Consider the following 13,992-nt stretch of genomic DNA (forward strand, 5'->3'; position numbering starts at 1 on the left):
TTTTCTGCAGCTAACATTGCAAATAGCTATTATGTTAAAAATTAAGTTGTAAATTACTTTGAGCTATTAAAAATCGTTGTGTAAAATAGCGATTTAATTGTAAATAAGTGATAAACGCAAAAATTGAGTGTAACGTTTTAATTGTAAATAACATAAAACAAAATGTTTTTTTCAATTTCGAGGATTGCTTTAAATTTTACAAACATTATTATATGATAGATAAACATAATGTATAAACATTCGTATAAGAGTATATTTATTATTCATACAATATACAAATTATGTCTTATGACTTTGTGCTATTTTACGGTTTCGGACGAGTGCAGCTGTCCAACGTCAGCCGTCATTGTTCACTTGTTCAGTGGTTGTCAATAATTGTCATTGTCGCAGGAAACCGCTTGGCGCTTACCGCAAGGAGCACGGAAGACGAACCTCGCCAGTCGCCACAAAGACACACATTACACACTAGTACTCCACTAAAGTGCTATACCAGTAGTGCATTGATTATACAATATTGACCAATGAAGAGTAGTTGGTAGTAGGTAGGAGGTATCGGTGGCGCGTCACAGTCTAGTACCACGACTGCGACGGTAAACCTTACTACCTCAGTCGGCCAGCAATTACTATCACCATTAGGCATTAGTCGCTGACGGAGCAACAGCAGTCGAGGGAGTGCGTCATCAGAGAGCGTTCGTCCACCGACTGTCTCCACTCAAGATAGTTGAAGTCGACTACGAACAACAATAATATGGTCTCCGATGCCGCCGATTAGCCCGTGTCGGCCGGCTATGTATTGTCAGTTTGGATTTGGCGGCGTCGGATCCATGGGTGACAACATTAGGAAGAAGGCCACCAGCGACACGTTGCCCAAACCTGGAAAGGTCAACTCTGGTACTATATTATTATTATTACATTTTTATTTGTTGATGTTTATATAGGTAGTAGGTACCTTATCCGTACACTTGATATGTAGGCCAAAGATCTCTTGTTTATATATTTCTGTAAATATTATCCTAAATTCGTTGGATAAAGAAAGTGGTTGTTGTGTTTTGGGTCACTTTCACTGCAGTGTTCGATTAGCCCGGGGTGTTGTAACACATTTGCATAGCGCTCGGTAGTCATTGTTAATTGTGGGCAGGGCCGTAATTTAATTTTGGTTCAATGGCACAAATATTATATTTGTCGTTTTTCAATACCGCTGCATTCTATATGACTATGGTCAGTTTCTGATCGTGTATAGTCTCTCAATACATTTTTGGGATTTTCCGAGGTATTTTCTCGCGTCTCGTATTAGTAGACACAATAATCATATATCCAATTTATTTAATGAATTTAATGTTTTTAAAATTGAATACCTACCTATGTTTTGAGTTTGATTAATTTGATCTTGTTTAGTACTGATAGTAATTTTGTATATATTCATAGTCAAAAATAATGTTTAGATTTGAGGGGACTGAAGATTTTAAAGCAAGGATTAAATTTTTCTTAATATACTTTATGTGGTGTAAAATTTTTAGATTTTTTGGGAGGTTTATCTCCTTTAAACCCTATGCTTTTTGTGTCTGTATGCTTTAGCATACAATTTTTTCTTTAAATCCAATTTTCGACAACTAGAATTTTATTTTGTCCTCAACTGATTCAAATTATTGATGTTCACTGTACTTTTGTTTTAGCCATGCCAAATCAATTATGTCTAAAGATAATTTAATTCAGTTGTAGTTTTTTAAGCAAATTAGCAAGTACTGTACAACAGAAATGATCTTGTTATATATTTGTATGAGAGATATATTATATCTACATATAAAGCACTGTGAAAACAATTTCCTTATTGTTATTGGTTTAAATATAAATATAAATATAAAGGTAACTGTCTACCTATACACAAAAACAATTAGGCATTACTGTCATTTTAAGAATAAAATAAATTGAATTGTATAAATAACCAAATGACAAAATAAATTTCATATATATAAATATATATATATATATATATAGACTTATAGTTATTATATGTTAACATTTAAAAAAAGTAATTTAATAGAATAATAGTTTAAATAAGACAAAAAAAGTCAAATATTTATAAATGGAAATTTTTAATAATAAACTCTTTTTTCTTTAGTTAGGTTATTGACATTTAATAGACCATAAAATTCCTGTATTATTATTATTATATCTGTTAATTAATTAATTTTTTTAAATATTATTGATGGCGGTCGAATACAAAATTGAAGGGACATTAAATTACATTAAGTGACAATTAACTCAATATTGATACATTAAATTGTTAATGATTAGTTATGCGACCAGGCTTGTGAATATTATTTACTTCTTAAGGTTGACTAGTTGTTCCATTAATTAATATGAAATTGTCCTATATTCTTAAGTTTGTATTAATGGTGTGTCACATAGGGTCCAAGTGTTTTCAGGAAGCATCTTAAATATCCGTAGGTAGGCATTGATAGAAGAAAAATAGGACTTATTATAGGTATAGTTTTGAAAATATTATTAGGGGCAAGGTGACAGGTCACATAGTTATTTGTTGAACATCAATCTTTTATTTGATATTATTGTTATACTATTACAAAGTGTTTCTTACCATTTTTGTTTTACAAATTATATATTTCTGGTGTCATTATGCCTGACGATTTAAATGGTTAACTACTTATATGAAATCAATAATAATGTCCCTCATTTTGTTTGTTTTAAAAAACTGTTATGGTTATAATTATTTTTGTTTCTAGTTTTTTGAAGATATATTTTTATTTTTTAATTATTGATATTGTTTTAAATGTCACCTAGATATAGTTTTAGTTCCAGTTATTGCAATATAGACTATTTAATTAATCCTATATTATCGAATAAAAATATGGCAGCCTAGAATACTTGTGTATAAGAAACATGCAACTATGCAACAAAGCCATATCAAAACGAGATGGTATCATTTTTTTTTAACCCTAGATTTAATAAAATCTATTATAGAAGCTTGAATTTTAAGTTGCAGCAATTTTGTACCAAGTGTGCAATAAGTTTATTTTTTTTTTTTTTAGTTAGCAGTTAACCTCATTAAAATTAAAATAATTAAATAGTTTCAGAGATATATACATTTTATAACTAGATTGTTAGATCAAAATCAATTATTATATAAATATATTTTCATTAAAATAGGTTTTGTAAAACGCTTTATAAATCCATATGCACCTTAAGACAACTAAGACAAGCTTGATTTGTTTCTAACTATATAGACTAGATTTTTTGCTAAACAAAATGATTATTTTATTTTATTTTGATAAGATACTTATATATAATTATAAATTAAACATACATATTAACTTTCTACAAATATTTTATTGAAAATAAATCTGATAAATTATCCAAACAATTGGTTTTACAGTAAGCTTTGTACAGTTATTTTGATATTTAATGTTAGTCTACTTCTTCTGTGGACTTTTTTTCTGTATTGACATCTTCTATTGACTGTCCGTATTGTTCTAAATATCGCACCATTGTCAACTGAGTTTGTCCTATAGTCTGCAAACACCTATTGTTTACTTGACCTATTACACCAATCAGTTTTGCTCTGGCATTATCAATATTTACTAGGTTTCCATATTCTACAGTCTGATTTTTGCTTAATAATTTCCCATCAACAACGGATGCTAATAAAATTAAGTGAGGCATCTTCTTAATAATTTTTAACAATTTTGGTACCTGTGATGTGCTACTAAATACTATTGAGCTGTGTGATTGAAATAAATTCAATACTGCAGCATAATTTGTTTCTGCCAAGGCTAGTTTTAAAGTGCTTTTACCATACACAACGTGATCCATACCAGCCATTTTAAAAGTTTTTCTAGTTTTGAAGTCAATTTCTCCCTTAACTGGATTTTTATGAAATATTGCAACCATTGCACTCTGCTCAAATAATTCTTTAAGTTCTTTGGCTAAGATGTTTTCATATGGGTTATTTTCTATTTGTTTAAATGCTTTACTGTATGGTTTAGCGCATCTTTCACTCCATGTCATATCTGATGGGTTTGGCCATGGATATTTGGGCTTAGTAATTGTTTCAATGACTGCTCGGTAATGATCTGGTTTTCTGGGTTTCTGAACATTGACTCTTCTGTATCGAACGCTTATAACATTTGGTGTAAATCCACGGCTACAAATAGTTTTGGTTGAACAGTGAAACATGATCTTACGGTTGTATATTATATTCTTTGCATAAAAAAATATCTACAATTAATTAATACAAAACAAAAAAAATTCCAATTGTACAGTGTACACTAAAACTGATACTAAAATTTAATATCATATAAATTATAAATAACAATAATGAAATAATATTTATATGTAAGGTTTACTTGGAATGGAACGATAACCTCAATTTGTTCTCATTTTTGATCAATCTCGAAACCAGTGTAGCCATATACTATTATAATATCATGCGTTCAAATATTGTATTGGGCGTGTCTTGGTTGAGTTATTACAATTATTAATTTACAACTTCTAAATCTAAACTCAAATGCAAATAAATCCGGGATTTTACCTAAAAGTCCGGCGAAAGAAAGTCCGATGGACAAAATTCCGGTTACAAAAGTCCCACGAAAAAAAGTCCGATGTCATAAAAGTCCTGCGAAAAAAAGTCCGGTTTATTTATTTACGAGGGGTAAACCACTATCGAAAATTATGTACACCAGATTATAAAGAATAAAGATTTTTATAATGCTCTACCATAGTCAGCTGTTTCTTATGGCCATCGAGAAATTTGAACTTGGAAATATTTTTTTGAAGATTCCATAATATTCTTCATATTGACTTTCTGAAATTAAATCGGGCAAAGTATTACTAGCAAAATCTTCAATACTGGAAATATCACTTGGTTGAAGCTTAAATTTAAAATTCCTTTCAGCTTCTTCAAATGGGTCTTCATTCTTTGAGTTAATATTATTTAATTCCTCCATGATAATAATCTATTAAAATAATATTATAAATATGCACTAAAAATAAAAAAAGCACTTAAAAAGGTCATTAAAAAAAGGATTTATTCGTATAAATATAAAAAACATTGTAATTTATTTATAATTATTTGGTACTTAATTAATGAAAAAGATAATAAAAATACAACTACATGGTTTTCGATTTATTGGGTATCTTTAAGCCGGACTTTTTTTCGCGGGACTTTTATGACATCGGACTTTTTTTCGTGAGACTTTTGTAACCGGACTTTTGTTCGGTGATTCAATAAATTCAGATGAAAAATAAATTTAAAAAATGTGTTCCAAGATTTTTTTAGTTTAACTTCTCGCATTGATTTTTATATCAAAATCATGTTTCTATATGATCGATTTGTATCAAAGAAAAAAATGCAATTTAGAGAAAATGTTTGGTTATAGATAATGAATTTATAGTACATATTTTTGATACATCAGAAATTTTGGAATAATTTGATTAATAAAGGAAGTTAAATGACTGGTAAATGTATAAAAATAAGACTGGTAAAAGATGCAAGTATCTACACATCGAATGTAGGAAAAAAGGCCACGGAAAAAAAGCCAAGAAAAAAAATCCAGGAAAAAAGCCACGGGAAAAATAATCCAGGGACAAAAAAAGCCACATTACAATAATTAAATGTATAAAAATTAACATTAAAATATTAAATTAGGTATTATTTTAAAAATGTTTACACATAATTGGCCATATTATATACATACATATATATATATATATATAATTATTAATACACAGGTTATATGTTATTATGTATTATTCATGGTAATAAATATATTTTAGATTCTAAACAGCAATGAATGTATTGATTTTATTAAACAAAAAGTTTAAATTAAAAATATATATAAATTTATTTATTTCAAGATAGCATGTATTCATACTGCAACATGTACATTTAAAAAAGAATCACCCTGTACAAAGTATATACATTATATGTCTTATACATATCTAAGACATAAATCAAATGATTTCAAGGTAATATCCACCAAATATTATATTATTTTTATTCAATGTGTATTATAATATTAACAATTTTATTTTTATACATGAATACGGACAATACACTATACAGTATGATCAACTGTGTTAAAAATTTTAAATAATACCTAATTTTATACTTTAATTTTAATTGTTATAGATATATTTGATTATTTTAATTTTACTTTTTTTTCTTGGCTTTTTTTTCCGTAGATTTTTTTCCCTGGCTTTTTTTTCTGACTACCCTACACATCATAGTGAATTTTGGCATTTATAAAAATTGCAATTAAGTTTATTTTTTATTTATTTCTGGAGGCCTGCCTATAAGATTAAATTGTACGAGCAAGTATTAGAGTAGTTATTTTATTTTATTTTTTGTAACCACTTTTCTAAATGAAATAAGCATAATATTGCAAATTCACTTTTGAATATATATAAAAATAATTAAAATGGAATAAATACGCACCCATTTATTAAATTATGCATTTGTATACAATTTCCGTACGATATAATAATAAAAATTATAAATTTTTTATTTATTTAGGATTTAAGGTTAGGTTTCTTTTCTTGCCGCTAAATGTATAACAATTATATTACCTACCTAGTTACTCTTACAATTATTATCGATATGTTTAATATAATTTCACCTTTCAAATTCAAGTTATCTGATCTCTTTTTCCGTTTAGGTGGTATTTCCCCTAATATCTTGGAATCGATAGACAAGTATAATAATAAAAAATACATAAAAAATATTATTTATTTTGGCTTACATTTTTTTTTTGTAGTACTGTCAAATGTTTGTACTTATTACTTATTGATTTGTATCCATCATGGTAAAATGTTATATATATTCATTATACAAAATATTTGGTTCAGTTTTGTGTTACCTATATATTATTTATACAATTTTTAGTACGATCTATTAATGTAATTAAAAAATAATTAGATATTTGGATGTTTAGATAATTTATTATTAATAGAACCAATTCCCAAAACATATTCTGGTTTATAATAATAATAATTATATATATTTATTTATTTATATTAACATATTTTAATCTATAGGTATATGTAGACTGACTTAAACACATTTATAGGTTTCATTTAATATAATTCATTTAAAAATATTTTAATATTCAAATATAATATATGTATAATTATAAAATATTTTAATTTTGCAAGTTAACAGATTTTATTTTTCCACAACACTCGTTGAAGCAAACAATTTGTTTCGTGAAAGTAATTTAAAGCAAGTTTAGTAGTTCATTGCATTCATAAATTGGTATAGGAAAATCGAAAATTATACTCAAATCAAGAAAATTATATAAATTCTCATTGGAAGTACTATATATATTTTCATATTTAGACGCGTTTCTGATGGACGATGCCTCGATAGTAATAAAGTCGTTATTATTTTTTTAGTAATAAACTAATAACTAATAACGATGTAATGCATGCCCAATCAAAAGGATGTTTAAACCACTCGGTTCACTTTTAGTACAACAAATATCTTACAGGAAAAACTCGCGTTGTATAGAATAGTCGTGTATTTCTTTTATTTGTTTAGATTTAAAAGAAAACATTTTGTAGTCTATTTTTCTAACGTACTTTTCTAGAACTATTTAATATAAAACAAAAATTCGTGCTATGATCCGACCTGCGAGAAATTTTAATTTTTCAGATAAAAAAAGAAAATAATTATCAAAATCCGGATTATCAATAAGGCAAGAGTTTTTCCTGTTAAATTAATACTTTTGATAATTATACCCGTGTCAAACCTGCTAAATATGTATCAAATAATAGAAAATTATTATAACATTTATAACTAAAGTACCTAGCAGAATTTATAAGAGTTGTTGAAAATTTGAAGAACTTGCCCTGACCCTTCTAACAAACAATCTTTGGCGGTGAATGTCGAAACTTAAAATATATCATATTATTATAATATAATAAATAATGTACAATGGTGATTAATGTATTATATTTTATTATTTATTGAAACCGAAATATCGGCTATCAAAAAACCCTGTTCATAAAATTATGATTTAGAAAAGTTAACATTATGAATCATAGTCATAATTTACGATTAAGAGCGCCAAAATTTTACAGTGAAAGTAGATGTAGAGTGCACTTGTGGTAGCGGGTCAGGTTAGTTCATAGGTTGGGTGTCACAACCGGTGCAAGGGGGAATCTATGAATAGCTGGTTGGTGTCAGTCATGTAATGACTCGGTCGGTGGGGTTGATGCGTGGGAGGGGAATCTGTGGAGATTCGGTAGTAATAATTTATATACATGCCCAGTGTTCACGTACTGTAAGAACCCGCTAAAAAGATATATACGTTTTCTTCGTAAAATTTAATCACACATGTAATATTAGTGGATGACAAAAAAAATTAATATTTTATTTGGCCACCAACTGCGTGATTGTAGATATAATTATAAATATAGCTGCACGGTTCGTAAAATATTTCGTGGTATACAATTGTGTATGACTCCCACATATATACAGTTGTAATCCAGAGCCCAGGCCTCAGACCTCAGTGTGGTTTAGCAACTGATACACCTCTGTTGGCAACTGCGTGTTCTCTTAAAACATTAAATTGCTGCTCGCCTGTAGATCGTCATCGTTTCTGGCATACCTGATTTAGTGTTTTATGCATCACGATATGATAATAATATTAATATTATAATGTCTCAAAAACCGTGTTCGTAATTTTCATCACAAATACCGCATTTTTGTTTACACATTTGAAAAAAGTAAATATTTGTTGTCGGTTGTGCGCGACTTTTCGAACCCATGGAATTTATCCTGCTTATTTTTTTCCACTGTTCGTCTTGGACGAGAGGGAGACAGCGCCGCCTCCGCCGCACCCCATTACCGAAAGCCACCTGCCAACCCCAGAGCAACAGGTAGTTTTGTCAGTTAACAGCCGCGTACTCCCTAGTATGCACGCGCGCTGGAACGATATTATTTGTTTTTATTATTTATATTATTTAAGATCGTGCCGATACTATTTTATGTATAGTCGTGTGATAAACGGATGACGCTGATTTTTTTTCGTGCCGGAACGGATTACAATGTTGTTGTATTCATACATTTTATTTTTTAAATTATTTTTCTCAATTATAGTAGAGGTAGATCATATTTTTACTACAAAATTTTGAATATAGAGGTAGAGAAACGCTCAACTTAACTGGTTGGTAAACCTGATACAACTCGTACTCACGCACGCACACTACTATTCATCCAGGCGTGAAACCATTGTGACTTTCCATTACAATGAACCTCATAACATGTAGGACCGTTTTTTTCTCGTTATAATTTTTCTCACAGTCTATTCACAATCAACAATAGAGGCTGTTGCTGACGCGCTCTTCTCTCTCTGCAGGTACTCGTTTCATGGAATGTTTTTTAGATCTTTTTTTTCGTATGTGAGATCATCGTTTGTTTACGGTGTAGTGGTGTGTCTATAACATGGAGTAGGAGTGACTGAGGGAGTCCTTGCTGTATTATTATTATTATTATTATTAATGATGAAATGCTTTATACGTTGGATTCTCATTTTAACTGCTTTATTATTTTCTAGTGTGTAAAGAATGGTTGGTCCATGAAGATGGTGCATTGGCATATCATTTACAAAAGTTGGAAGGTCAGTTATGTTATAATTATTGTCGATTGTTATTCCTTTTTATCATCTCAATTCTCAATTTAACACATTTATCATTGTTTTACAGTTGATGAACATTACAATGGCAATCGTTCGCGAAATGCTATCGTTCGACAAGACTTGCCTACAGCCAAGGAGGAACAAGAACGTGAAATACGTGAAGCTGAAGAACGATATGGGGCATTCATCAAAGAACAGTAAGTATAATTTTGGAGTGTGGATGATTAATTTTATATTTCTAATTTCTAAAAGCCAATGTTTTGATTTTTAATGATCATTTAGCCCATTTGTGCAATTTTTATATTGTCTATTAATAAAACTAAGTGTTTACAAAGGTTTACTATAATTAAATAATTTTAATAGTACAGTAAAATCTCCTACCAACAGATTCCTGTTTCATAGAAGTTTTGTTTCAGTGGAAATAACAATTGCATGTATTTTAATCTACCATTGGGTATTACTCAATCTCCTTAATAAAGAAACAATCAGTTAGTTCTGAGCAAATAAATTTAAAAGATGTTTTTACTGTAACATTATTGTAGTAATTGTAATTTTAATATGACTTGTTTCTTAAATAGTATCCTATTATCTTATGATTTTATTTTTCAATTCTTCGGTAATCATATTGTCTGTCTCTTAGCAATTGTTGACAATCGGCTATTTTTTAAGAGTGTGCATCTCTGTTATCCTTCAAAACTAATTTTTTCATTATCTCCTTTGTATGGGCTTCCAACAGTTCTTTTTTTTTGTCCATATCTCCAGTTTATTTTAATTGTTTTTTTGTGAATCTCATAATGTTTCTATGCATATTTTATTGAAGGAAAAAAATGTTTGACTGCATCATTTTATTTTATTTATATTTTTTAGGGAAGAAAAAGATCTCAGAGTTGCAATGGAATTAGCTGAAAAATTGTCAAAAAAAAAATATGCACATGACATTGAGGTTAATGCAAATGCAAATTCAGCCGGAGGAGGTAGACCAGGAATATTAAAAAAACATTGCCAACCAAAATCAACAAAAAGGTATTTATTTTATCAATTGTCTAATTGTAATAATCTTTGTAAGATTAAAATAATACTATATTAATAAAAAAATATTGATCAAATTATAAAGTTTCACAGTAGAGTCCAATGAATATACTGAGTTTGATATTGATGATATTTTGCATGACATTGACTATGAAGAAGAAGTCAACCGTCAAATTCAAGAACAAAAGGATGCTGTGAGTACTTTATTTTTGTTCTTTATAATACATAATTAATTATTAGATCCATCATAGCATTTAACGGGTGTAGTCTTTAGTGCACGTTAATATTTATAATCGTGACTAGAGTTACACTCGTCAAATTCTAAAGATGTAAACAACACTATAATGAAATAATTTATATCTTATATTCAATTTGTATACAATATATAGTAATAAATAATTATAAATAAATAAATATAAGGAATTGGCTAAGCGACTACAAGAACAAGAAGGGTGCCCCATGTCAATTGAAGATAGGGATAGATTAATTGCTATTGAAACACAAGACTGTGAATTGGCTAAGCTTTTACAAGAAAAAGTAAGATTTATTAATTGTAATATGAGGGAAGTTTGTTAAGATACAATTTTTTTTTTTAGGAAAAAGCGCGATTAAGGAGAGCTCGCGAAAAAGCAAAACAAAAAGCATTACTTAAAAAACAACAACAGTTGGATGAATCAACTGAAGTCGTATCAACCACTCAAGAACCTCTTTCTAACATCGCTATAGCTATTGATCCAACATATAGTTCAAGAAGAACAGAATTACAAGACAATTTTTGTAAGTGTGTTGGCTAGTTTCCATTTATATGGTAAAAATAATTATGAATTAAACTTACAGGTAGTACTTCTAATGCTCCATCTTCATCATTAGATGATGTTCCTCCTTATATGCCAATTCAAGGACAACGACGTAGTAATCATACAGATAAAAAAAAGAAGTCAAAGACTGATAGTGTTGCATCATTTTTTAAAGTATTCAAGTAGTGTTTTAGTGGAAATATAAAATGTGATATTTCAATATTTTAGATTCTGAATATAGTAAAAATGTTATTCTAATTAATATTAAATTTTTTATTTTGTAATTATATTCATTATTAATCAAAACCTGGTATTCCACCAATTTATAAAACTGTGTTCATAGTCTATCTGAACATATTTTTATAATTCTTGCGAGTTGATATAATGAAATTTTTTTTTATGTTTCATTTGTTGTCGATTATATTTTTACCTTAAAGGTAGTAGAATATGCTAAAATGTATATATATATATATATTTTCTCATTCTTATTGTAATTGTGACACTAGTTGCATTAATCTATTGATAATATTGGTTACGAGATAAAAATTTGTATGTACAGTGTTTTATTATTTTTTTTGTTATACTAATAAAATAATCAATTTTTGTATTATTATATTTCAATAGTACTGCATTACCCATTTTATATAAATAATAACTCTTACATGCCTACATTTGGTCTTAATTCAAATTTTTATTTATCTGTTATTTATAATATAGTTTTTTATGAATTAATATTCTTTAGATTTGTTATTACAGCTTATAAAATGTGTAGTTTAGTGTCTGTACTTATTTAGTTTGGTTTTTAAAAATGCATGTGTTTTAATTAAGGCACTATGTTTAAAAGGTCACTAACTAGAAATAATTAAAGGCCTCTTCATTTTTAGTTGAGGTATTAATTCCTACCGCTGAAGTAATTTCTCCCCTTTAAGTGTAACAATTCACTGTGCTCTGGTTTAGAGGCTGATTGTTTATACTATACAGGTGTCCCGCGAGGATTTACCCATTGCGATATCTCACGAAATAATGGATATATCAAAATTCTGGTTTTAAAATAAGATTCACAGTTAAAAACTACAATTATTTCATTTTTAAATTTATTTTTATGTTTTTGTAAAAAATTTAAAAAATATAATTTTTATTTAATTATTTCCAAAAAAATTAAAGATAGCTGTTTTGTAGAGTTCATTTTTCTGAAAATATTGACGTTCCAAAATTTTATTTCCATTAATTTTCTGATTTTTGATATTTTTTCTAGTTTTGAAGAAATAAAATATGATTATATTAATGTATTACTATTAGGAACATGGAAAGTATTCAGCCGACCTTATGAGAATGCGCGCGGTGTGGCGGGTCACATGTTTGATAACATTATGGTGTTAAATGATTTGCAATTTTTCTCGAAACTAAAAAAAATATTAAAAATCAGCAAATTAATGAAAATAATATATTGAAACGTCAATATTTTAATAAAAATAAGCTTTACTAAATGGCTATCTTTATTATTTTAGAAAATGGTTAAATATAAAAATATATTTTTTTAACTTTTTTACCAAAACATTAAAATAAATTAAAATATGAAACAATTGCAGTTCTTATCTATGAGTTTTATTACAAAACCAGAATTTCGGGAGATATTGCAATGGATAAATCCTCACGGGACACCCTGTATATTTATACCTACCGATTTAGATACATTATTTAAGTTGATGAGTTAAAGCACGATTTTGTATGCGCCATTTATATTTCAATATTCAGTCACATAATAAATTTATAATATACATATACATTATATGTTTACAATTTCTATTTTCTATACTTATAGATTATATAAATTACAATTATATTTTTATAGGAACAATCTTGAGTCTGTGTAAATTTTAAAAATTATTATTATTAAATTTAATTTTCATATTGATCATTGTATATATTTTTTTCTAATAAAAAATTTTTATGTAGTTTCTCATTTTGAGAGGGGCCACATTAATCTCAGAAAAAAACTGTGGGTCAGCTGGCCTCCCAAACCGCCCTTGATTATAGATAAGATGCTATGAAGACATAGCTAGGCCAGGAAGGCCGAGTGTTAAGTATGAGGTTGGCTAGCCTGCTACAAGACTAGAGTTTTGTAAGGAGCCAACATATCGCTTCAGTTCGAATTTGGTCTACGCGCCTCTCGGTCCTCGGATATGAGTTATAGTGTTCTGTTGGTTTAATATGTTTATTTTATTGTGCATTTAGAATTGAATAAGTAGAGAATTGTCTGTTGTTAATTAATTTTTTATTAAAATTGAAAACTAGTAAGATATTTAACTTTGGGATATGCAAAAAAGTAGGTTGGGAACTGCTGAAACAAATAATTTTAATATGTAATAATATGTTTTTTAAATCTCAATTCAAATAGACTGCTTGATAAGTTATTGTGTCAAATATTTTTATGATTAATACTAAGTAATACAAATTTATATAAGGCAAAGAATTGTCTTATAACATTGTATTATTTTAATCACACACAATAT

At 28.1% G+C, this 13,992-nt stretch overlaps 2 protein-coding genes across 2 annotated transcripts; one reads left to right on the top strand and one right to left on the bottom strand.

Annotated features, from left to right (window-relative positions):
* The first annotated feature begins 606 nt into the window (after positions 1-606).
* On the top strand, positions 607-13,397 carry LOC107163339 (uncharacterized). The gene is made up of 8 exons (XM_015510719.2): positions 607-891; positions 9,573-9,635; positions 9,721-9,850; positions 10,521-10,676; positions 10,768-10,876; positions 11,103-11,219; positions 11,279-11,459; positions 11,520-13,397. The coding sequence occupies exons 1-8, from the start codon at positions 759-761 to the stop codon at positions 11,663-11,665; spliced, it is 1,035 nt and encodes a 344-aa protein (XP_015366205.2). The 5' UTR covers positions 607-758; the 3' UTR covers positions 11,666-13,397.
* mRpL10 (mitochondrial ribosomal protein L10) lies at positions 3,326-4,353 on the bottom strand. The gene has a single exon (XM_015510720.2). It carries the CDS (start codon positions 4,189-4,191, stop codon positions 3,424-3,426), a length of 768 nt encoding a protein of 255 aa, XP_015366206.2. The 5' UTR covers positions 4,192-4,353; the 3' UTR covers positions 3,326-3,423.
* Positions 13,398-13,992: the final 595 nt, after the last annotated feature.

This window comes from Diuraphis noxia, unplaced genomic scaffold (assembly GCF_037042655.1).
Source record: "Diuraphis noxia isolate RWA-SAM2 unplaced genomic scaffold, SU_Dnox_SAM2 contig0004, whole genome shotgun sequence".
NCBI classification, from domain to species: Eukaryota; Metazoa; Arthropoda; class Insecta; order Hemiptera; family Aphididae; genus Diuraphis; species Diuraphis noxia.